General features: G+C 35.6%; 1 protein-coding gene across 3 annotated transcripts in view; it reads left to right on the top strand.

Moving 5' to 3' along the window:
• CSMD3 (CUB and Sushi multiple domains 3) overlaps positions 1-26,882 on the top strand; it is a 1,308,014-nt gene that overhangs the window by 951,378 nt on the left and 329,754 nt on the right. For all 3 annotated transcript variants that reach the window (XM_065902671.1, XM_065902670.1, XM_065902669.1), the window contains 2 exons: positions 3,061-3,230; positions 15,294-15,450. In XM_065902671.1, coding sequence (XP_065758743.1) covers positions 3,061-3,230; positions 15,294-15,450 — 327 coding nt within the window. The remainder of the gene's footprint in view (positions 1-3,060; positions 3,231-15,293; positions 15,451-26,882) is intronic.

The following is a 26,882-nucleotide window of genomic DNA, read 5'->3' as shown; positions in this document are numbered from 1 at the left end:
ACAACCCAAAATGATAGAAAATATTTGCAAATGAGGTGACCAACAAGGGATTAATCTTCAAAATACACAAGCAGCTCATTCAGCTAAATATCAAAACAAACAACCCAATCAGAAAATGGGTGGGAGATCTAAATATGCATTTCTCCAAAGAAGACATGCAAATGACAAAAAAGCACATGAAAAATGCCCAACATCACTAATCATCAGTGAAATGCAATACAAAACTACAGTGAAATATCACCTCACACTAGTCAGAATGACCATCATCAAAAAATCTACAAACAATAAATGCTGGAGAAGTGTGGAGAAAAGAGAGCCCTCCTACAATGTTGGTGGGACATTGGTACAACTATTGTTGGTAAAAGTATTATGAAGAACACTGTGGAAGTTCCTTAACAAACTAAAATAGAGCTACCGTATAATCCTATAATCCCACTCCTAGGCAAATATCTCAAGAAATCCATAATTTCAAAAGATACATGCACTCCAGTGCTCATTGCATCACCATTTGTGATAGCCAGGACTTGGAAACAACCTAAGTGTCTATCAGTGGATGAATGGATAGAGAAAATATGATACATATATTCAATGTATTATCACTCAGCCATAGAAAGTAATGGAATAATGCCATTTGCAACAACATGGGTAGACGTAGAGATTATCATACTGAGTGAAGTAATCAGACAGAGAAATGATATTGCTTATATGTGGAATCTAAAAAAAATGATATGGATAAACTTATTTGCAAAATAGAAATAGAGTCACAGATGTAAAAATAAATTTATGATTACTGGGGGAAAGTGAAAGTGAAGTGAAGGGAAAGTCGCTTAGTCATGTCCGACTCTTTGCAACCCCATGGACTATACAGTCCGTGGAATACTCCAGGCCAGAATACTGGAGTGGGTAGCCATTCCCTTTTCCAAGGGATCTTCCTGACCCAGGGTTCGAACCCAGGTCTCCCACATGGCAGGAAGATTCTTTACCAGCTGAGTCACAAGGGAAGCCCACTGGGGGGGAAAGAGGGTATAAATTAGGAGACTGAGATTAACATATACATACTACTAACCATTTGCAATGCAGAAGACGCAGGAGTCGAAGGTTCAATCACTGGGTCAGGAAGATCGCCTGCGGAAGGAAATGGCAACTCACTCCAGTATTCTTTCTAAGAAAATCCCATGGAGAGAGGACCCTGGCAGGCTACAGTCCATGGGATCGCAAAGAGTCGGACATGCCTGAGTGACAGTACAGCACAGCAGCATGGGAAAATAATCTAAAACAGAGTGTATATATGTGTGTGTGTGTGTGTGTGTGATTCACTTTGCTGTACAGCAGAAACACAACATTTTAAGTTAAGTACACTCTAGTAAAATTGTTTTAAAAATAAAATAAAATAGAAATGATTTTTTCCCACTAAGTGAAAGATGTATTGTGTTATGGTATCCTATACCAATGAGTTTCTCAGTAATTCAGATGATAAGAGGTGAGGGAAAATTGAATTATTACACAGCATGATCCTTTGGTCGGAAAGATCCCCTAGAAAAGAGGATGGCAACCCACTCTTGTATTCTTGCCTGGAGAATTCTGTGGACAGAGGAGCCTGACAGGCTACAGTTCACGGGGTCACAGAGTTGGACATGACTGATCAACTAACACTTCACTTTTCATATCGTAATTAAAAGCATACCAATGTCTACAAGTTTGTGCTCTATTAGCTGGTTCCATATTCATGTTGTGAATGGCAATTTAGTTTCAAGGAAACAAAATCTGCTATATAAGATATATACTTTAAATCAATATTGGGAATCTATGATTTTTTTTTTGTTTTTCTTTTACCTTAAAAGTAGCTTGAAGGAGCTTAACTAGGTAACATGTCATGTGCCTAGTTGATCGTTAGCGTCACATCACTAGTTTTATTATTTTTTTCTGTGTTGATGTTATACTGACTACTCCCTCTTGATCATTTTCAGTTCCTCATTAGGCTTTTTCTTCTGCCAGATTATTGTTAATGTTTTAGCATTTAAAAAGTAAAGCAATTCATCATCTTTCACCTTGTTGTGTATTTGTGTATACTTCCTATGACTCTTCCCATGAATCATTAATTTAAAAATCTTATTTCTAAAAAGTAAAAACCTTGAATAATATGACCCTCCCTGGCCTATGGAATGGTAACATGCAGCAAGTTATTCGGTAAGATAAAAAGCTGAATTCATTGAATTTCTGATACCTAAAGAGTATGTTTGGGAATTATAAAGACTCATTTGATTTTGCAGTATTACTACAATCTTTTTAAAGTAATACACTAAAATTAAATTTTTTAAAAAATGAGAAATTCATAGTTCTCTTTAAGTGGTTAGACACTAAAATTTTGCAACGTTAGTCCTGGAGAGTTAGCAGTATCATATGCTGATTATGAGAATGCCTTAATCCATTCTATCTTTGAAACTAGGAACATTGATAGAATTTCCAAAGATGCCCAAACCTCTGCCATAATTGATTGGTTTGTGGGTTTTACCTATTATATTTGTTTTCAAAGACTCTGTAGTCTTTATTCTACTTTTTGTTACTGAAGCTCTTGGATCAGAAAAAAACTGACTAGTGAGAGGAAGAAGGGGCAAGTTCAAAAAAAGGTAAAAATGAAAAGATTAAATAAGAATCATTCTAAAAATTTGATCTCTTTACTTTTTTAAAATTTAAAGGAAGTAGATTTTAAAATAGTAAATTAGTTAGAGATCTACAAACTTAAAATGCATCCTGACAATATTTTGCTCTCATCCTTTTTCCGTGCTGTCCCTTCATCAAGGCCGGGAAATACTGAAACTATTGTGTATTTCTGTTTATGTACAAGTGTTCTGTCCAAGGGCGGTAGTGTAGTAGTTCCTTCTTCCCATCTGTTGTTTGAGAGGGAATGAGTCATCTTCAACACAGAACCATTCTGTACATTTCGTTCATGTTAAACTCTAGTTAAAGTAAAATACATCTACACTTACATACTTTACATTACTTTAAATGATAATGCTTTCTATTAAACTGTGTTTTTTCAATATTCTGTTTTACCTGCAGCTGAATGTGGTGCATCTGCAACAAATAATGAAGGCATTTTGCTCTCTCCAAATTATCCACTGAACTATGAAAACAACCATGAGTGCATTTATAGTATTCAGGTTCAAGCAGGAAAGGGAATCAATATTTCAGCCAGAACATTTCATTTAGCACAAGGAGATGTTCTTAAGGTAAGTGAAATCAGTATATTTATATTTTGATTATTTTAACCATTAAGTATTCATTAAAGTGTGTATATAATCTGCCAAAAGTTTATTTTATCTATGAAACATAATCAACCCATAAATGGTCACTTATTTATTTTTATTTTGATGTTTTTTAAGTAGCATATTTAGCTGTGTTGATACAAGGAAAACTCTATGCATTTATGACTATGGAAATTTTATAATTTATGAGTAAATAAATTGACAATATCTATAAATTATTTTTAAAAAATACTCTGTCAATAATAAACATTTAAGTAAAATTTTTAATTTATTTTAAAAATTTGAAATGATCACATTTAAAAATATAATTAAGGGGAGTTCCCTGGTGGTCCAGTGGTTAGGACTTGGTGCATTTGTTGCTGTGGCCCCAGGTTCAATTCCTGGCCAGGTAACTAAGATCCAGCAGACTGCATGGTGTAGCCAAAAATTTTTTTGAAAATGTTACAGTAAATATATATTTTCATATTTATTGATTCATGTTTTGCAAATCAAATATTTTGATAAATAGAGTTGATATTCATTATTGGAATAATGGTAAACACTTCTATAAAATCACATATAAATATTTTTAAAATAATCACATATATTTTTCTCATTATCAAGATGTCCTCAATCTAGGTAAGAAATTTTAGATATTCTATTTTCACAAATCTTGAAAAAAAATTGTGATATCCCAGATTGGGGTGGGGGATTTTTATTGAAGTGGTGATTTTAACATTATCAGTTATGTCCTTTTAAAAAGAATATTAATTTGGTGATAATTTTTGGTTGTCTAACACAAACAGTTCTGTATGCTAGCAATATTTGTGTAGATATGGGAAAGATTTCCTTCAGTACACCTGGATATATACAATTTTATTATTAATTTAAAGCCATTGTTGGTTTTTGTGCTTTTCCCCCATAGGCAATAAAAATTCACTTTGTATATAACATCTTCAATTTCTAGCTCATTGTTTGGGTTTTCCTGTTAAAAATAAATTTATTTGATAAATTGGAGTCAAACTGATATTAATGGAAAGCTTGTACTTAGAAGTAAGCCAGTGATTTTCTTTTCTTTTCTTTTTTTTCTGGCTAACTATGGGGGAAAAAAATGTATCAAGACATAGATCAGAAGTATGAGTGTAGTTACTAATCTGTATCACATAAGTAACAATAATAAGCATGCATTTATAAGTTAAAAGTCATAAAATGCTTCCCCCCTGTCTACCATGATGCTTCCTAAAATATTTTTCTCCTCTCAATGTTGCTTGAAATTTATATATTAATTTTCCATGCTGAATAATGTTTATTGCTTGGAAAATCCATTTGGGATAATTGGTGATGCCTATTAAAAAATAGTCCTGTATGTTTCTCAGAGTGCTTTCTGATTAATGTCTTACTGTTCAGAATAAGGTTTTTATGTGTGTTACCTTGAGGAAGAATGGAATTCAGTAATGAGTGACAGCATGAGGGGATTTGATGGTGAGACACAAAGGAAGGCAGGAAAACTCAATTTCAAGCTCTATAGTGGATTTCATTAAATAGTGATTTTTCTTTCATGAGTGAAAGAATAAAAATATATATTCCCAGAATTTTTTTTTTAAGTTGAAAAGATTATTTACTAGATATTAACCTGGAAGCACACCAATTCAATCATCCTCCTACTAATAATCTAACCTGAGATTTATTCTAAATTATTATTTTAAAATAACTTTGGTACGTCACACTATAGAGACACTTGGGGATGGGCTTTTAAACACTGTCTGTCTTCATGGTTTCTCCACCAGTATAAAATGTAAAATGCCTATATGTTATTCTTCTCAATAATCCCAAGAACAACTATCAGTTCAAAGATACCTACTGACAGAAGCACAGTTAGGCATGCACAAGTAGACAGTGTACTTTGCAGAGGACAAATGATTAATTCTCAGAGATTGGTAAACCCAGAGTCCTTTCAGGATAGAAGGTAATTTGCCTAACTGCAAACTCAGCATTCAAAAAACTAGGATCATGGCATCCAGTCCCATCCCTTTGTCAGGGGAGTGTGTTATTTCCTCAGTTCTGTATTGTCACAACAAAAATTTGAACCGGTGGACCAGCATTACAGCCCTCAGACAGATCGTGTCATAGCTCTTGGACAGATCAGTGTTACAGATCCATGTTACAGCTCAAGTTTTATTTAGAAAACAAAGGAAAATATATCTTCGAGACATGAAGGCATGCCGACCCAAAAGACGCAAAGAGTAGAGAGAGATCTAAGAGACAGAGAGAAAGCAAGAGAAAAAGAGAGAGAGAGGGAGAGACAGAGAGGGAGAGACAGAGAGCAAGAGAAACAGAGAGAGAGTGCGAGAGAAAGACACAGAGAGAGAGACCTGGCCCTTTGGCTCCTCTTTTTATATATTTTTTCTCCCCCACAACCCCAGGCCTGCCCTGTGTAAATTGGGCTAGCCAGGAGTGCTGTTTGTTCTACCTGATCCTCACTCCAGTCCTCGGAATTTCCTTTGTTCTATTTTCCCGGGCTTTTCACTTCCTTGTCTTTTAGCCACCGCCATTCTGGTCTCCTTTTTCCTACTCTAACTACCTAACAGTTTCATGGCAAACAGATGGGGAAACAGTGGAAACAGTGACAGTCTTTATTTTCTTGGGCTCCAAAATCACTGCAGATGATGACTGCAGTCATGAAATGAAAAGATGTTTGCTCCTTTGAAGAAAAACTATGGCCAGCCTAGACAGCACATTAAAAAGCAGAGATATTACCTTGCCAACAAAGGTCCTTCTAGTCAAAGCTATGGTATTTTCATTAGTCATGTATGAATGTGAGAGCTGGACCATAAAGAAAGCTGGACCATATGCTAAAGAATTGATGCCTTTGAACTGTGGTGTTGGAGAAGACTCTTGAGAGTCCGTTAGACTGCAAGAAGATCCAACCTGTCCATCCTAAAGGAAATCAGTCCTGAATATTCATTGCAAAGACTGATGCTGAATCTGAAACTCTGATACTTTGGCCACCTGATGCAATGAACTGGCACCTTGGAAAAGACCCTGATGCTGGGAAAGATTGAAGGCAGGAGGAGAAGGGACAACAGAAGATGAGATGGTTGGATGGCATCACTGATTCAGTGGACGTGAGTTTTAGGAAGATCTGGGAGTTAGTGATGGACAGGGAAGCCTGGTGTGCTGCAGTCCATGGGGTCACAAACAGTCAAACACAACTCAGTGACTGAACTGAACTGAACTGAACTGAATCTATCAGAGCCCATTCTCATCCACAGGACTTTCCAGTATTAAACTTAGTAATCACTTCTTTTGCTCCATTCCAACTAGGACATAGGAAGAAATATGAAAAATAATTAGCCTATTACAGAAACTTTTATCCCTTGACTGAGATCAAAGAACAAAACCAATAATAAAAAAAAAAGTATGCATTTTAATCTATATCTATACACACACACACACACACACACACACACACACACACAACTTTTCTTTCTGAGAACCCATCATCTAGGCTGATTTTCATTTACTCACTCACCCACTCTCTTTCTCCCTCCTCCTTCTTATAAACACCTTAGTTATCTGAATATCCATTGGAAGAACTGATGCTGAAGCTGAAACTCCAATACTTTGGGCACCTGATGCAAAGAGCTGACTCATTTGAAAAGACCCTGATGCTGAGAAAGATTGAGGGCAGGAGGAGAAGGGGACGACAGAAATGAGATGGTTGGATGGCATCACTGACTCAATGGACATGGGTTTGGATGAACTCCTGGAGTTGGTGATAGACAGGGAGGCCTGGCGTGATGAGGTTCATGGTTTCGCAAAGTTGGACACGACTGAGTGACTGAACTGAACTTATCTGTAACCAAACTAGTTAATTTTCAGTAGATCTAGGGAAAATTGGTTCAGGTCATCTCCACCTGGAATTAAGGATTTTATAAAGCTCTCCAGATTTTGTAATGACAAGCAGGTTTGGGAATTATGAATATATCTTTGGTTATATTACTTTCAGTAGGCAAGAATATTGAACTTCCCAATCCATCACTCAAACTATATAACTTAATTGTTTTTGATTAACATTTATAGATGGTGTTTATCATATGTAGGCTCTAAATAGTCAATAGTAAGTTGCTATGCTTGTCAACTGAAATAGGACAAAATTTGAATACTAGTCAGAAATACTATTTATGTTTTTGTTATCACTGTATTTGTTTTTATTTTCAGAAAAAGGCTAAGCATTATGTTTAGATAAAGGAATGTTGCAGGGGGGGGGAAGGCAGTCTCTTTACTATAGTTGGCATTGTGAGGTTTAAAGACTTATTTCTTAGGCAGAAATAGAGAGTGAAATTGAAAGTCATCTCTGACTCTTTGCAACCCCATGGACTATACAGCCCATGGAATTCTCTAGACCAGATTACTGGAGTGGGTAGCCTATCCCTTCTCCAGAAGATCTTCCCAACCAATAATCAAACCAGGGTCTACTACACTGCAGGCAGATTCTTTACCAGTTGAATTACCAGGGAAAATGTCTGTATTTGACAACCAAATCACAGAGTGTTATACTAGGCCTCATAAAATCCTTCCTTTTTTCTCATACTGAGGATCACAGAAGTAAAATGTGTGTGACATGCCAGTCAGCTTTGAGGGTAGAGTTGGGACTTCAACAGAACCACAAAGCTAAGGCCCCTGAAAACCTGACCCTTGATTTAACTCCCAACTCCCTCACTGAAGCACACTAGCTCTTATAATTGACTACACATTATATAACTGTTGTAAAGACATATAAAGATCTGAGTACAAGCAAATGTTCTCTTTTTTTACGTATTGACCTTGGACAGAACATTGTAGATTTGAAATATTTTGAAAAAATTATTCTTTTTCTTTTTCATTCAAAACTTGAAATCTAACTCAACTCATTACAAAAATTATATAAATTCTTAATCAACCTATAAAACAAATGGCCAAAATGAAAATTTTAGTATCAAAAAAAAGAAAATTCTAGTATCCATGAGCAGTAATAATTTGACAGTTTGAATAATTATGCTCATGTACACGTGTAATTTCTCTCTTTTGATTTTACATTTTTTGCTCTTGGATTCAAATAACACCTGACTTGCTAGTTCATTAGATAATGAGTGGGAATATGCTTTCTAATACATTTCTTATGTCATTAGCAACAACAGCTTTGGGTGTCCATAAGCAGATAATCACGATGGTGTGATCACTCACCTAGAGCCAGATATCCTGGAATGTGAAGTCAAGTGGGCCTTAGGAAGCATCACTACAAACAAAGCTAGTGGAGGTGATGGAATTCCAGTTGAGCTATTTCAAACCCTAAAAGATGATGCTGTGAAAGTGCTGCACTCAATATGCCAGCAAATTTGGAAAACTTAACACTGGCCACTGGACTGGAGAAGGTCAGTTTTCATTCCTATCCCAAAGAAAGGCAATGCCAAAGAATATGCAAACTACCACACAATTGCACTCATCTCACATGCTAGTAAAGTAATGCTCAAAATTCTCCAAGCCAGGCTTCAACAGTACATGAATTGTGAATTTCCAGATGTGCAAGCTGGATTTAGAAAAGGCAGAGGAACCAGAGATCAAATTGCCAACATCTATTCGGTCATCGAAAAAGCAAGAGAGTTCCAGAAAAACATCTATTTCCACTTTATTGACTATGCCAAAGTCTTTGACTGTGTGGATCACCACCAACTACGGAAAATTCTGAAAGAGATGGGAATACCAGACCACCTGACCTGCCTCTTGAGAAACCTGTATGCAGGTTAGGCAGCAGCAGTTAGAACTGGACATGGAACAACAGACTGCTTCCAAATAGGAAAAGAAGTACATCAAGGCTGTATATTGTCACTCTGCTTAACCTAAATGCAGAATACATCATGAAATAAGCTTGGCTGGATGAAGCACAAGCTGGAATCAAGATTGCCGGGAGAAATATCAATAACCTCAGATATGCAGATGACACCACCCTAAAGAAGAACTAAAGAGCCTCTTGAAAGTGAAAGAGGAGGGTGAAAAAGTTGACTTAAAGCTCAACATTCAGAAAACTAAGACCATGGCATCCAGTCCCATCACTTCATGGCAAATAGGAAAACAGTGAAAACAGTGACGGACTTTATTTTTTGGGGATTCAAAATCACTGCAGATGGTGACTGTAGCCATGAAATTAAAAGAACTTGTTCCTTGGAAGGAAAGTTATGACCAACCTAGAGAGCATATTAAAAAGCAGAGACTTTCCTTTGCCAACAAAGGTCCATCTAGTCAAGGCTGTGGTTTTTCCAGTAATCATGTATGGATGTGAGAGTTGGACTTTAAAGAAAGCTTAGCAACAAAGAATTGATGCTTTTGAACTGTATAGTGTTGGAGAAGACTCTTGAGAGTCCCTTGGATTGCAAGGAGATCAGTCCTGAGTTTTCATTGGAAGAACTGATGCTGAAGCTGAAACTTCAATACTTTGGCCACCTGATGTGAAGAACTGACTCCTTGGAAAAGACCCTGATGCTGGAAAAGATTGAAAGCGGGAAGAGAAGGGGAAAACTGAGGATGAGACGGCTTCATGGCATCACCGACTCAATGGACATGAGTTTAAGTAAACTCTGGTTAGTTGGTGATGGACAGGGAAGTCTGGCGCCCACGGGGTTGCAAAGAGTCGGACACAACTGAGCAACTGAATTGAACTGAACTGACTGAAGCAGTTAATCATGATAGGGTTTGACCTTCTAGAAATAGGATGGTCTCTACACCATAACAAATGTCAAGCCCTGATTCATTACAAAAGGTTTGATAATTGAAACATGGCAATATTAAGTTCTTGTCTGTTCTTGTGTAAGACTACCAAATTAATTGCAATTTTATAACAAATAAGTCATTTCAAAGAGCTTCATTAATGCTATTAAAGGCTTCAGTGCCTTTCACAATATCAATTCTTGAGAAAACTTGAATTCTACATTTGACATAAAAGTAATTCATTATCTGAATTACCCACTAAGTAGGTGAGACTATTCCTATGCTCGAGTCCTCTTTCAGCTTCTATATGCTATTATAGTTTCCTTATTCCTTTTAGATTTCTAATTTCTGAAAACTAAAAATAGATAATAAGACATAGCTCAAAAATAATAATGTCCTGTGGAAAAAGAAAACAATATGCTCAAATAAATAAAAATATACTTAAATATCCTGATTTTTAAATAGAAAAGAAATGAGAAGTAATAACCTCAATGTTTCTATGAGGTTCTAATCAAACCCAACATAATCACTCTGTACCATAAATTTATTTTAAAATGTAAGACACATTTTGTTTGTTTAATTTTCTTATTTGTATGATTGCATTCATGTATATTTCAGTATGTTTAGTCTTTGACTCTATACACTGATTTTCCTACCTTGTTGCTTTTATGTGTTCATATATATTTGAATACTCTGAAGTATTTTATTTACAGGGTTAACAGCATTGACTTGATCATAACTATGAAACTCTTCACTTTTTAAAGCCTACTTAATTAACACTTGCTTTTCATTTTGGCTTAAGAATTTATATACACTTCCAAAATTTTATAGCTGAATGATCACACTTCATTTAATTTTGATAATTATAGTGGTGCTTCTACATTATTTGTTTTCTGCCTTTTGACTTTACGTTGTTAAATAAATGGTAGTTAGCTTTGGTGCTAAATTAGATTCTCCCAGCTGAGTTTAAGATAATTATTTTCATTTGAAAATTTAGCTCCTTTTTCATGCATTCTTATTCAATGATTATTTAGAAATCATTTCTTAAATAAAGTTCCTTTGGAAAAAGCAAAATGTGTGCTTCTGTCTTGAAAAAATTAATATAAATATGTATCTCTTGTGGCAGATAATTTGGATTATTTTTAAAATTTTTCTTAGGGTTATATATGTGGAGTGAAATAAGGGTCTCTGCTATTGTTACACTCATTATTATTATTATTATTATTACCACTGAAAATTTGAGGAAAAACATTAGGAGAGACCTTTTTTTAAAGTTAAAATTAAATTTCAATTTCCATTTACTCAATTGCAACTATTAGTTATTTGTATTCCCCTTTATTTCATTGTTTTTGACAAACTGAAAGTTCTTAAAATGTATCCACACTTGAAAGCAGAATTAGTTGAATCCTTAAAATTTATTTATATTTAACATATGAATGAAATTATATGTTGGTTAGCAGTAAGAGAAATAAAAGGAAAAAATTCTATATGGTTGTGTTAGTCACTCAAGTTGTGTCCAACTTTTATGACCCCATGGACTGTAGCCTGCCAGGCTCCTCTGCCCATGGCATTCTCCAGGCAAGAATACTGGAGTGAGTTGCCATTCCCTTCTCCAGGGGATCTTACCGACCTAGGAAATGAACCCAGGTCTTCTGCATTGTAGAAGGATTCTTCACCATCTGAGCTATCAGAGAAGCCTATTCTATGTGGTTACTTTGACAGTATTAACTACAAATTAGATCCACTGTGTCATTTGGTTACATGGTTTGATTGTGATTGTGTACCTCCAAACACAGGATTTATAAACTACAGCATATGTAGAGTCATGATATAACTGTATTCAGAAGTCGATTTATGAGTATATTGAACATTTGAAACTCAAACACAAAGGTTGTTTTTCCTGACAAGCAATGTTTCTTTGTCTGAATTCTTCCTCATGAGTGCTATTCTTAAGAAATGAAAAGTTGACTCTTATGTACTCAGACAAACCAACAAAAATATTCCTGACCTAACAACCTCAGCATTTGCTTCAGCTTTGTTGAAGACAAATTCTTGCTGATAACTAACAGAACTATATTTATGTGATAAATTAAATTCCAAGAGGGGTTCCTGCTACTGCCATATAATTTTAAGGAATTATCCATACCGCCCTTTATCTAGAAGTCAAATATTCCTTAAATAGTCAACACATAAAAAAAAAAAAAAACACAGAAAGACCTTTTAAAAAGAAAAAGAAAAGGGAGACCCGTAAGATGTTGCTGTTAGGAATTTAGTGAGCATGTTGAATTGATTTTATGACTCAGTTCCTCTCTTTCTCACTCTTATTTCCACTTCCTTTTCATTGGTAATGAAACAAATAAATAAATTTGTGGATGCTGGAGGGTTATAATATGAACCTTTAGATTCCCACGGGCACAAGGGAGAGAGCAGGAAATGCCTAGACACTGGAGACTTCACAACTTCTGGGCAGAAAAGTTATAAACTGTTGTTAGAAAAGAATACTAGGGACTCTGAACAAAGCTACATTTATAAAACAAGTTAAATAAAAGTATTGTCTCTGCAGTGTTTAAAACCTGTATCTGTAATAAGAAAATATAAAACTATAGGTTCAGTTCAGTTGGTTAGTCATGTCTGAATCTGCGACCCCATGGACTGCAGCATTCCAGACTTCCCTGTCCATCACCAACTCCCAGAGCTTCCTCAAACTCATGTCCATCAAGTTGGTGATGCCATCCAACTATCTCATCCTCTATCGTCCCCTTCTCCTCCTGCCTTCAATCTTTCCCAGCATCAGGGTCTTTTCTAGTAAGTCAGTTGCATCATGTGGCCAAAGCATCGAAGCTTCAGCTTCAGCATCGGTCCTTCCAATGAATATTCAGGACTGATTTCCTTTGGGATGGACTGGTTTGATCTTCTGGCAGTCCAAGTGACTCTCAAGAGTCTTCTCTAGCACCACAGTTCAAAAGCATCCATTCTAGGGTGCTAAGCTCTCTTTATAGTCCAACTCTCACACCCATACATGACTACTGGAAAAACCATAGCTTTTAGTAGACGGACCTTTGTCAGCAATGTAATTAGTGTCTGTGCTTTTTAATATGCTGCTTAGGTTGGTCATAGCTTTTCTTCCAAGGAGCAAACATCTTTTAATTTCATGGCTAGTCACCATCTGCAGTGATCTTGGAGACCAAGAAAACAAAGGCTGTCACTGTTTCCATTGTTTCCTCGTCTATTGGCCATGAAGTGATGGGACCAGATGCCATGATCTTAGTTTTTGAATGTTGTGTTTTAAGCCAGCTTTTTCACTCTTCTCTTTCACTTTCATAAAAAGTCTTTTTAGTTCCTCTTCACTTTCTGCCATAAGGATGATGTCATCTGCATATCTGAGGTTATTGATATTTCTCCCAACTATCTTGATATGATAATGCAATTTGAGTTCCAAAAACAGAGACTGGGGAAAGAGAGGGAAGTTGAAGACAGACAGACTGACTTTCTAGAACTTGACTGACCTGTCTATTAATAGAACTTAAAATTTTAAATTTTAATAGAAGATTATAAAAAGAGGTTAGTTACTGCTGGAAATTTGTTAATGTGAAAGTTCCAGTGGAAGATAAGCCACAGTATAGACGGAATATAGATAAATTTCAGAAGAAAAACATGTAAAAGAATTGCAATGCAATTTGGAGACTGAATATGTACATAATAGGCACTTAAGATGGAAACAAAACAATAAAATATACAGGGAATAATTAAATAAACCAAAACTCAAGAACATTTCCTTGGATTGAAGAATGCCTTGAATCCATAGATTAAAAATCTCATTATTTTATTTGAAAAATTAGATTTTGAAATATAGCAATTTTTTTCTAATTTACTTTGTTAACATAAACATAATGTAAAACCTTGTAGGGATAATTTGATAAAAAAGTTATACATCAGCTTTTAGTTACAAATTTTAGAAAACATTATAAAAAATCAAGTTAAATCCTACAATTTAACACAAGAAATATATATCATACAAATTAATGTAGTAGTAATAAGCTTTCTATCATGTACCATCTAAATATCATCTCTTAGGTGACATGAACATAATGAATACCATTTTGGGGGAACATTGGTGCTGTGGGAAGATCACTAGATTAGAAGTTAAGTGACATAATTTTTACTCTTATGATAGGTCATAAGTAAGGCAGTTTTTGCAAAACACAGGTAACTTTCAGAAGTATTTCTCAACTTTTTCTATTTGTTATCATTTGTGGAAGGAGCCCCCAGATTCAACTTCATAAAACTAAGTACTGTGGAATGAGATTTGTCAGTTAGAGTTGGTCTTTGTTGGTCAACAAACCATTATCATATCGAAGGTTTTATCAACACTAAGAACTAATTTTCTCACCATTGGGAGTAATAGATACCACACTGAAAATGCATGCCTTAAAAAAGAATGGCAATATGCTTTGTTGACCAATTCGCAGTTTAATTACTGTACACTTTTTGGAAAATAATCTGACAATACACCTATGTTTGAACACCCAAATTCAATGTATTAAATGTATGGAACCTTTCTTACTGAAATACACGTAGCAAAGAGAAATGTGAGATAATATGTAAAAGGTTTTTTTTTCAAGATCACTTTAGTGGCAAAAATCTTTGTTAATATAGGAATGTTAATTTTTAATATAGGAATGGTTAGGCAAGTTGTGATAGTGTAACTGGATGAAATATTACCCAGTTCTCAAAAGCAAGAATTTATATCTATTGATGTAAAGACATGTCTATAATGCTTTGATAAGATAAAGAAAATTAGAGGACAATGAGAAGCTACACCTTTAGAAAATGGGAATGAGGTATGGATCTTTGGGAAGGTATCAGTTTTGTTTTGTAGAAGGTGTGGATAAATAGAATGTACAAAGAAGCAAGTATATTTTATATTAATTATGTTATTAGAAAACCAGGTGTTTGGTGCCCTTGAGAAAGTTCGAAACAACCACCAACCCACCAATTCTCAAATTTAAATTGTCTGCCACAAAAAAGCATTGTTTTTAAAATAAGAGCAAAAACTTTATAACATGAGTTTGAGTGTTACTTAGTGTCTACTGAGCTTGAAATGTTAAAATTATCCTTGTGGAGTCTTAACTCTCTTACTGTGGCATTTGTAAAATCAATTAATGACACATGCAGTTTTTCTTGGGAAACGTAATGACTTGATTTAGGGAGTGTAATCGCTCATTTTCTTCATAGATATAAATGCATGCTCAGAATTGTTTATTATTTACACATTTTCATTTTAATTGTAAATATATTTTGCAGATTTATGATGGAAAAGATAAAACAACTCATCTCCTAGGTGCTTTTACTGGTGCGTCTATGCGAGGACTGACACTTAGTAGTACTTCAAACCAGCTCTGGCTAGAATTTAATTCTGATTCTGAAGGGACGGATGAAGGCTTTCAACTTGTCTATACCAGTAAGTATTTGGGGAGAAAAAAAATGGCCAAACACTGATGCTAAATATTTATTAGTAGTTGCAATACACCACATGAAATAATATTCAGCATTTGATTAGCAATTTGAAGTTTACAACTCCTTTCCATGTTAATAATTTTATTTGACTCTAGCAACTTCAAAAATTACAGGTATTCTAGCTATTGCTATTTTATGGTTGAAATAATAGGTTCAGAAAGTTTAAGTAATATGTGACTTTGAACTTATTTATTTATGTACTTTAAAAATAACAGTATTCTTCCCATGGAATATTTAAGAAGTACAATTAAACTTTTTAATAAATGGGAACCCAGTGCTTGAGCTCCTACCTGTCACTGCAAAACATACACAATACATGTGTATTAGTTATAGTTAGTCAGCCCTTAATGATAACTGAATGGTTTCAGATGATTTTACACTGAAGAATAGCTAAGATTTTAGTTTGTTTTGCTTTTTTGTTAAATTGTCTTGTTAAAAATAAATTTACATAGAATTATTGTGTTATACTCAAATCAACTCTCTGACACTTAAACAGGTAGACTGAGACTGATAGACAGATAGACTGAGAATCCTTGAAAACCATAAGTGGGTTACATCAATTGTTATATGAACAAAATGAATTTATTTTACCAGTATCATAATGAGAAGTAGACTAATTACACCAATGAGAATTAAATTGTATTCTTTACTGTCAGAAATATTTGAAAAAATCAAATGAGTTCTATAAATTTTCTCAAGAAATCAGGTGAATGAAAATTCTTACAGAAATTGGAAAGTTGAAAGGTTACAGCAGTAAAGATATTCACATGGGATTCTAAAGGTAATTGGAATCAAATTATTGTTTGTGAAAATACAGTCAAGAGACATAATACTGAAATATGATTCTTTCTCCTTGTTTATTTCAAGTTTTCTTTTCTACCTGTGCTAGAATTATTACATCATTAACACAAGTTAAATTAACAAAATGATGTTTAATACATAGTTTTAAACCCTGAGAACTGTTGTATATACTGTGATTTCCTGTGAAGTGCTCCCAAAGACAAATGAAAATCCAAACAAATTGTGTTTACAGATATTACTGTGTGATGGACTAAAAGTAACAGTGCTGTGGATTATTGCTCAAATATAATTGCTGTGATGTGCTCAGAAGGGCAGATGTTTCTTAATCTGCTTTCCTCTTTCCCTTTTTTTTTTTTTTTTTTCCTGACAGGGCTGGTGACATTTTTCAAGTCATGGCTCAGTGTTTACATAATGGTCTGTCTTTGTTCTGCATCATTTTATATTTCTCTTTGTCTAAAATGTCAATGGGGTTAATAAAGGAAACCTAAATTTCTTTTTCTGGTATTTAAATTCTATGTAATGTGAGATTATTGATGAAAAGATACTGAGCTTTGTAGCCATACCTGAATTTGAAGTTGTATAGGATGCTCAGGAGTCTGGAATGAGTAAAATCATTCACGTCTTTGTCATTGCTGTGAACTACTGCTTGTGCTTGTTAAAGAAAAAGAAAGAAAGAAATGCTTAAGAAGAAAAGACTTGAAGTCATTTTTTTTTTTCTTAATGATTCTGGCTGTTCATTAAATAATGTGAATCATTATGAAGATAGAAAGCTGTAGCATTGGGAAACGAGTATAAAAGCAATTATATTTTTTTAAAAAGGGCAGACATACATCTATAAATATTTTTCAGTCTCAGAACTGAAACTAAAATGTTTCAGTCTCAAATCTGGAATTAAATGTTTATAATCTACTTCAAATGTCTCTGAATTCAATGTCTCTGAATATCACCAGGTCAATAAATGCTTCTAAGATTTTCTGATCCGATGGATATATGCTGAACTCCTTTGTTGAGAAAGGCCCTGGAAGTAGTGGCACATCAGCTATTAACTGTATTTGTTCTTAAGTGTCACTTCTGAGTTTTACAATGGCAGGCTTTCTATCAGCACATATCTGCAATGATTTTAATAGTTAACCTTATATTTCCTATCTTTGAAGGAAGTTGCTTCTCATTCTCCAAGTATACTTTGGTTTCCAGCCTTAGAATCCTGTACCCAGGCTTCCTTTTTCTTTCAGTATGCCCCATCCATTTGTGGCATCAATTGAACTATTCAACTTCAAGACCATTTTAAACATCTCCTTACTAGGCTTGCCCTGACTCCTTCAGCCACAGTTAGTCTACTTTTTAACACTTCTTTTGCAGTAGTCTATATCCACAGCTATATAGCTCTTATCACATGGTATTGTGGTTATGTTTTTTGTTTGTTTTGGTTTTCTTGCAAGCATATTATGCATAATTCTTCATGAGACCATTTCACTTCATAATTCCTTTAGTCAGTTTTAAATCAATTACAACTCTTCACATATATTGGTAAATTAATATGTATCCTGAATACTGGTTTTATAAAATATTTTTCTGTAATATAGAAGATTCTACTAGGCCACATGTTTTATATTCCTTAAATTCTTAGATGCAGTAATTAATTTCTGAACACAAGAGAATTTGCTAAAGTGTGCAGACATGGGGGAAAATGGAAAAGAACATGTTTTATGTCTGTATCCCTGTATCCAGTTATTTCTAATCCCACCTCTGCCATTCTGTGGTATGTTCCCCTTAAAATTATTCCACATTTGTTTCTGGAATATCTGAGAGAACACTATGAGGTGCAGAGGAGTTCTAGTATTCATTTTCAGAGGATTTAGAGGCAGGAGAGAGGAAATTTGGCTAGGGCAGATCAGGTTAGGATTCATGAATGAGGTAGTATTGAAGATTGTGTTGGTGGACCACAGAAAGAAATGGTGGACTGTGTTCCAGGCAAAGAACAGGATAAAGAAAGGCACAGAGATTAGAAAGGGCATGCTAAATAAGCACATTCAAGGCAAATAGAGTAAATAACTTAATTCAGATTAATCCCACTTGCCTAGCTTCTCACGATTCTAGGTTTAGCATAAACAGGCCTTTTATGATCATCCTTATCTAATGAAGTCACTCAGCTGTGTCTGACTCTTTGTGACCCCATAGACTGTAGCCCACCAAGCTCCTCTGTTCATGAGATTCTCCAGGCAAGAATACTGGAGCGGGTTGCCATTTCCTTCTCCAGGGGATCTTCCCAACCTAGGGATCGAACCAGGGTCTCCTGCATTGCAGGCAGATGCTTTACCCTCTGAGCCATCTGCTCTATGTAATGATAGTCACAGATAGAATTGCATTTGGCTGAAATTAAAATGAAGAAATATTTTAGAACAAGCCTTTAAGATGTGTTTTATTTCAACTGTCTTATTGGTCCATTCATTATATAATCACTAGGAATAGCAAATGGACTAGTAGAAACAGTTGAGATGCTGCTTTTGGCTTCAAGGTAAACCTGGGGCCTTCCCGGAGAGCTCAGTGGTAAAGAGTGTGCCTGCCAAGCAAGAGATGGAGGTTTGATCCCTGGGTTGGGAAAATCTCCTAGAAAAGGAAATGGCAACCCACTGAAGTGTTCTTGCCTGGGAAATCCTACGGAGGAACCTGGTGGGCTATAAATGGAGCCGCAAAGAGTTGGACACAACTTAGCAAATAAACAGCAGCAGCAGTAGTAAACTTAACCATGGCTTAAACAGCCAGGATTTATGTTAATTATATAAGACCTGTGAAGAGAAAAAAGGTAAGCAGGTCCTGATTCGGTTGCTAAACCTAGGTTACAAGGGGCCATGCTTCTTTTTTGTTATGGCATTCCTAGTATGTTCACTTCTTGTTCTCATGATTGTTGTGACATAGTCACAAGATGGCTACTTTAACACTGAACATATTCAAGGCAAAAAGAAGGAGGTAGTGTTTACCATATAGGTTCCTTTCATTGGGAATACAAAAATCTTGTGTCACATTCTGTTATCCCTCTTTGTCCAAAATAGGGCTATATGGATAAATTTCCCAGCAAGGGAAGCTGGAAAAATGAAGTATTTGTCAGACTAAATTATTGGATTATTATTTGACTATCGTGATACACTGCCTGGTATGCTTCAGTTATTGCTGGAGGCAAAATCAAGATTTTGTTCATGAGGGAGAAGAAAAGATATACTGAGAAGACAGTGTACAGTGTCTCCTATGATGCACAGCTATAACAGGTATTCCAAAAAAATAAGTTAAAAGATATTGTATTAACAGATGCCTCTATGATTAGTGGGGTCATGAAATTACAGAGAACCTTGAGTGTCTAGAAAGGAAAAGCATTTAGGTCATCCATTATTAACAGTTTTAGTTCTACTCTACTAAGAAGACCATGCGCTTCTCTGTCTTTCCTTTACCAATAAATAAATTATAAAATACCTGGTATGAAAATGCTACACCACATTTGAGGGAAGAAAATGTCCCATTCCTTTACTTTTATGAAGTGAATTAAATCTCTTCAGTCTTCATCCTTTAGAGTTGTCAAGAAAAATCTTATTTAGTCTTTTGTACAGATATCCTTCTTCTCCAAAATTAGTTTCTTAGTCAACTCTAGTTTGATTTAGAGAAATGAAGTGTGGATGGTCACATGGGTTGGATATAAAACATCTGTGACAAACTTGGTCAGACCTTGCCTAACCTTAGGGCATCCAATGACTCTTCCATCCCTCCAGCCTCTCAGAATTAACTCCCTCCTTGGGTTAGACCACTCTTCCATTCTTTTCAAAAATGGCTAATAATTACGCTTACCCTTGAGAAATCTGAAACTTATTCCAACCTAAGTTCTAGATGAGACATATTTTCAGGTGCTTTATACAAGACAAATTAATTAAATCTATAGTTGTGTTTTCCTGGACAGTGTAGGGGAGTACAGTGAGAGAAAATTACCATTGCCTTCTTCTAAAGTGAGAAGAGCAGATCAGAAATTAGGATCTCAATACAATATCCTCCTTAATACATCACTCTGCTCTGGATAATTCAATAATAGAAGTTAGTAGAACTTAATACGTTGCTCTAGCCAGATCCCCTCAGCCCCTCAATACACAGTCAAGAATGCATTCTTTAATCTGATATCTTTTACTGTATTTCTCTCTGAAGGCTGAATTGTAAAAATGTCACTCCTTTTTTGGTCCATAAATCTTGTCTTCTCTTTTATTCCTCTATTGGAATTAACTTATCAACTTAGAAGTTATTCATTGAATCATAGGCTTAAATTTTGTCCTTCTCCGTTGGAATTGTTCTTGCTCTGAGGATGAAGAGAACACTAAAGACAACATTCCTGCTCACGTGGAGCCAACGTTTTAGTGAGACAAGACAGAAAACAAAAGTGTGAACAAAAGATAAAAGAACTGCTTGTAGAAATAATTTGTAATAGGGCAATAGGATATATACTATGGAAGATGAGTCTACTATATCCAGTTTATTCAAGGACTGTGTCTCAGGAGGTATCACTTGATTTGATATCTGAATTATAATAAGAGATCTGAGAATAGCAGATCATAGGCAGATAGATCAGCAAATACAAGGCCTGAAGAGAAGACTTCAGCTTGAGTTATTTGACTGGAGGTAGATAAGAAGGAGAATTGTACAAGATGAGAGGTAAAGTTTGAAGCTAGACAGGGGTGAGGTGGACTGTAGTAAGGGACTTAGATTTTATTTAAAAGGCACAGAGAGATATTTAACATTATTTAAACATTAAATATCAGTTAAAAATAATAGCTAACATTTATTTACTACCGACTAGATACAGATATAACTCTATGAGGGAAGTACTATTATCCCCAGTGAGAAGAGGAGGAAAAGCAAAGCACAGAAAAGTTGTTAATTGCCCAAGGTGACATACCTCATAAGTGCACATATGGAAATTTAGTTGAGGAGCTCTCCCTATAGAATTCCTAAACTTAATCACTATACTATATTATCTCCATGTAAGTTTTAAATGTTTTATATTTAAAATTCCATGAATTTACATTTTTTGTTGTTGAACTACATGTAAAAATATAATATTTTTTCCATGTTAATGCGGTTCCTCCTAAAGAAATTTCTGTCATTTTATTTATACTTGAGAATCTGAATACTTTGTTATTGGCCAAATTCACTATCAAAGAATGATGTAGGCCTGTTGTTCATGACATCTTTAAGTTCTATTTCTTCAAAATATTCTTCATTGAAGATTCTACTAGCTGTATTCATTTCTAGTTATCCCACTTTCATTCAATAGAAAGGAATTAGGTATTTTAAACAACCATCCATTGAAAAGCTAAAGTACACCTTTTTGATTGTCTTCTCAAAAGTGGATCTGGTAAATATTTATGATTCCCATCTATTAGACATTACCTCTGGGCTCAGATGCCTTCTTGTTATCACCTCTGCACATTTAATTTTCTAAAAATCCCATTTGAGAAATGTCCATTTTCCCAAGGATATTGTTTGGATATATTTGTATGTTCTTAGCTCTTGAGTTTTGTTGCTTGAAATAATTTGGTAATCCGCATGGAACATGTCCATTTCAAATTCTGTATTCAAATTAAAGATGAGCAGTAGCCAATTTGTGATGGCATGCTTGTATACTAGCTTTATAAATATAAAATAAATCACCCTATTTAAACTCTTCAGTTACCAATAAAGTTTTGGCAATGTTAATGATGAAAAATAATCAGATATCCCATTAATGCTAACTCTACTCTTAGTATATAATTTATTTAATGCAAATACAAGTAGAAAATAAATGAATTACAAAGAAGCAACAAAGTTAGTCTATGTGACTCTATATCCTATAAACTTAACAGGTACATTTGGCATTTCTATTACTCCTTAAATATTGAAAATTAACAAGGTGATAAATGAAGTATTGACTAAGGCTGCTTTATATAGTACAAGGTATTCTAACTAAAATGCTGAAGAAATATTTCTTGATTACCTGTCATTTATATATACAATATTGGATATAATTTATTCACATTAGAATAACAAACAAGCCATTTTTATAACCTTCCCATCCCAAAAGTTTTGTAAAATTTGAACTTAAATATCTAATGACCTACTAACATACTCCTTTGTAAAGTTAACTTCTGGCAGATTGAAAACATATGTGAGTGTCAAAACTTTAAAATGCTTAGAAAAAAATGTGACCTACAGTAGCTACATCTTTAAGGTGAAGAAAGATTTCTCAAAGAAGATAGACAAACAAAAATCTGTCAATACTCAGTAGCATTCCTGCCCTTCTAAGCACCTCTCTTATGTGTAGAGTCTAAAAATCTGGCAACTGCATATCTCCTGCCCTTGCCAGCTAAGATCTCTGCTTAGATTCCACCAACTAAAGGCAATCTGGTGAGAGCTGAAAGACAGGATGGATAAAGAAGCCGTTATTTTTCGCCAAAATACGTAGGCAGGAGCGTGGCACTGACAGCTGCTTGTATGTGGTGGCAACTTCCCTGAACTGCTGGATTCCTGAAGGCCAGCAGTGATCCTTGACCTTCACACTCTTTGCATGTCTTCGTATTTTCCCCTCTAATTTCTTGTGCTGAATTTTAGCAACTCAAAATATCAAATGGCTTCCGTTTTACTGAAGACCAGTAAATAAGTCCCAGTCCTTATTATTATTATGTTTTTACAAATCTCTGTTTAGCTAAATACACCATAAACAAGATTTTTCAGTTCAGTTCAGTCGCTCAGTCATGTCTGACTCTTTGTGACCCCATGGATTGCAGCACACCTGACTTCCCTATCCATCACCAACTCCTGGAGCTTACTCAAGCTCATGTCCATTGAGTCAGTGATGCCATCCAACCATCTCATCTTCTGCCGTCCACTCTTCCTTCCACCTTCAATCATTCCCAGCATCAGGGTCTTTTCAAATGAGTCAGTTCTTCTCATCAGGTGGTCAAAGTATTGGAGTTTCAGCTTCAGCATCAGTCCTTCCATGAATATTCAGAGCTGAATTCCTTTAGGATTGACTGGTTGGATCTCCTTCCTTCCAAGGAACTCTCAATAATCCTCTCTAATACCGCAGTTCAAAAGCATCAATTCTTCAGCACTCAGCTTTCTTTATAAATTCAACTCTCACATCCATACATGACTACCTGAAAAAATCATAGCTTTAACTAGATGGACCTTTGCTAGCAAGATTTTTAAATGCTATATTATTAGAAGGAGATATTTACAATATGGTAGAAAAACCAGGTTGCTCAGACGGTGAAGAATCTGCCTGCAATGCGGGAGACCTGAGTTCGATCTCTGGGTTGGGAAGATCCCCTGGAGGAGGGCATGGTGACCCACTCCAGTATTCATGCCTGGAGAATCCGCACAGATAGAGAAGCCTGACAGCCACAGTCCGTAGGTTGCAAAAACTTGGAGGCGACTGAGCAAATAAGCACAACACAGCACAGAAAAGCGTTTACTCCATAGAAAGAAATGCTACAAATCGATTTAAAAATAGCCTGGAAGCACACATGGGCAAAGAAAGTTCACAGTAGAGGATATCCAATGCAACAATCAAAAGACAAAAAGTGCTTGATAGAAACTAAGAAATGAAAATTAAAGTCAAAATACTTTTCTATTGCACACTTCTAAAATGTAAAAATAAAAAAGCAGTATGATAGTAAATGTTGATAATAATTGGAAGAACTTGAAATTCATGAACTTTGGGGTAAATTGGTATTGTCACATAGGAGATATTTGGTGATATCTAGTAAAATTCATTTTTAGACATGTCTGCTGCTGCTGCTAAGTCACTTCAGTTGTGTCCGACTCTGTGCGACCCCACAGACGGCAGTCCACCAGACTCCCCCATCCCTGGGATTCTCCAGGCAAGAACACTGGAGTGGGTTGCCATTTCCTTCTCCAGTGCATGGAAGGGAAAAGTGAAAGTGAAGTCGCTTAGTCGTGTCCGACTCTTAGCGGCCCCATGGACTGCAGCCTACCAGGCTCCTCCGTCCATGGGATTTTCCAGCCAAAAGTACTGGAGTGGGGTGCCATTGCCTTCTCTTTAGACATGTCTAGGTTGTCCCAATTATTCATAAACTAAATGGCTGATGGTAAAACTTAACATTCAGGCAAAGCTGAATCCCACTATATCCCTGACTGATATACAAATGTGTGATGTACAAATGTATGATCCCACTATCCCAGAATGATATACAAACATATGAAGACACAAACTAGTATATTTAATAATATCACTTACTTTTTCATGGGCTTCCCAGGTGTCACTAGTGGCATAGAATCCACCTGCCAATGCAGGAGACATAAGAGATATTGGTTTGACTCCTGGGTCGGGAAGATCCCCTGGAGAATGGACATGGCAACCGACTCCAGTATTCTTGCATGGAGAATTCCAGAGACAGAGGAAGGAGCCTGGAAGGCTCCATGGGGTAGTAAAGAGTCAGACATGACTTAGCATTCACACAATTCTTACTACTATTTTACAAACCAGATAGAACATCAACCTATGTGAATACACAGTTATTCATAAAAAAGTTGAACAGAAATTATACTGAGGCAGAGATTGAACTATTTTCTTTTATTAGGTCAAGACCGATTAACAGATTTTAATTTAATCTTAAGAAAGTGATCTTTTTTTAAAAAAATTTATTTATTTTAATTACTTTACAATATTGTAGTGGTTTTGCCATACATTGTCATGAATCAGCCATGGGTGTACATGTGCGCCCCATCCTACACCCTCCTCCTACCTCCCTCCCCATCCCATCCCTCAGGGTCATCCCAGTGCACAAGCACTGAGCACCCTGTCTCATGCATCGGACCTGGACTGGCAATCTGTTTCACATATGATAATATACATTTTTCAATGCTATTCTCTCAAATCATCCCACCCTTGTCTTCTCCCACAGAGCCCAAAAGACTGTTCCTTACATCTGTGTCTCTTTTGCTGTCTCGTATATAGGGTTATCATTGTCATCTTTCTAAGTTCCATATATATGCGTTAGTTAGTATACTGTATTGGTGTTTTTCTTTCTGGCTTGCTTCACTCTGTATAATAGGCTCCAGTTTCATCCACTTCATTAGAACTGATTCAAATTGATCTTTGAATCCCTGCATGGTACATAACCCATAGAAACACTTGCATATGTGCAAATGAGGACATGCAAGTGTAGCGTTTTTATAACAGTGAATAATATAATCAATATAATAATATAAATACCCACCAGGTGGAGAATAAGTAAATCAATTTCAGGGTATATATCAATGGAATATCATTGGTAGTTAAAATGAGTAAACTCTATGTTTAAGTGTATGTGTGTGTAAATATAACAGTAAAAACACAATGCTGCACACAAATAAATAAAGCCTCAAAAGAATGTTGTTTTAATTATATAATTTATAAAATGTGTAAATTCTTATAAACCTTACTGTATATTATTCATTGAAATATAGATGTTTTAAAATATAAATTGGATTTTCCTGGTGGCTCAGTGGTAAAGAATCCACCTTCCAATGCAGGAGACACAGGTTGGGAAGATCCCCTGGGGAAGGCAATGGCAACCCACTCCAGTATGCTTGCCTGGGAAACCCCATGGACTGAGGAGCCTGGCAGACTATAGTCCATGGTTTCACAAAGAGTTGGACATGACTTGGAGACTAAACAACAACAAAAAAATTTAAATTATGTGTAAAATAATATACTAATTCAGGATATTTGCTAGTTCTCAGTAGAGAAAGACTAGAAAGGAATTAAAACCAAACGTAAACGGAGTTTTAAGTTATTTAGCATTAGACTAAGATCATGGCATCTGGTCCCATTACTTCATGGCAAATAGTTGGGGAAACAATGGAAACAGTGACAGACTTTATTTTGGAGTGCTTGAAAATCACTGCAGATAGTGACTGCAGCCATGAAATTAAAAGACGCTTGCTCCTTGGAAAAAAAGCTATGAACAACTTAGACAGCATGTTATAAAGCAGAGACATTACTTTACCAACAAAGGTCTGTCTAGTCAAAGCTATGGTTTTTCCAGTAGTTGTATATGGATGTGAAGGTTGGACTATAAAGAAAGCTAAGCGCTTTCTTTACGAAGAATTTATGCTTTTGAACTGTGGTGTCGGAGAAGGCTCTTGACAGTTCCTTGGACTGCAAGGAGATCAAACCAGTCAATCCTAAAGGAAATCAGTCCTGAATATTCATTGGATGGACTGATGCTGAAGCTGAAACTCCATACTTTGGCCACCTGATGGGAAGAACTGACTCATTTGAAAAGACCCTGATGCTGGGAGAGATTGAAGGTGTGAGGAGAAGGGGGTGACAGAGGATGAGATGGTTGGATGGTATGACCAATGCGATGGACATGAGTTTGAGTAAGCTCCGGAAGTTGGTGATGGACAGGGAAGCGTAGTGTGCTGCAGTCCATGGGGTCGCAAAGAGTCAGACACGACTGAGCAACTGAACTGAACTGACTGAACTGAACTGAGCATTATTTATGAATAACAATATTAATGTGAATATGAATCAATTAGTATAAATATTAATCTGAA

This window comes from Muntiacus reevesi, chromosome 12, assembly GCF_963930625.1.
Source record: "Muntiacus reevesi chromosome 12, mMunRee1.1, whole genome shotgun sequence".
In the NCBI taxonomy this organism is placed as follows: domain Eukaryota; kingdom Metazoa; phylum Chordata; class Mammalia; order Artiodactyla; family Cervidae; genus Muntiacus; species Muntiacus reevesi.
This window is presented reverse-complemented; position numbering and strand designations above follow the sequence as displayed.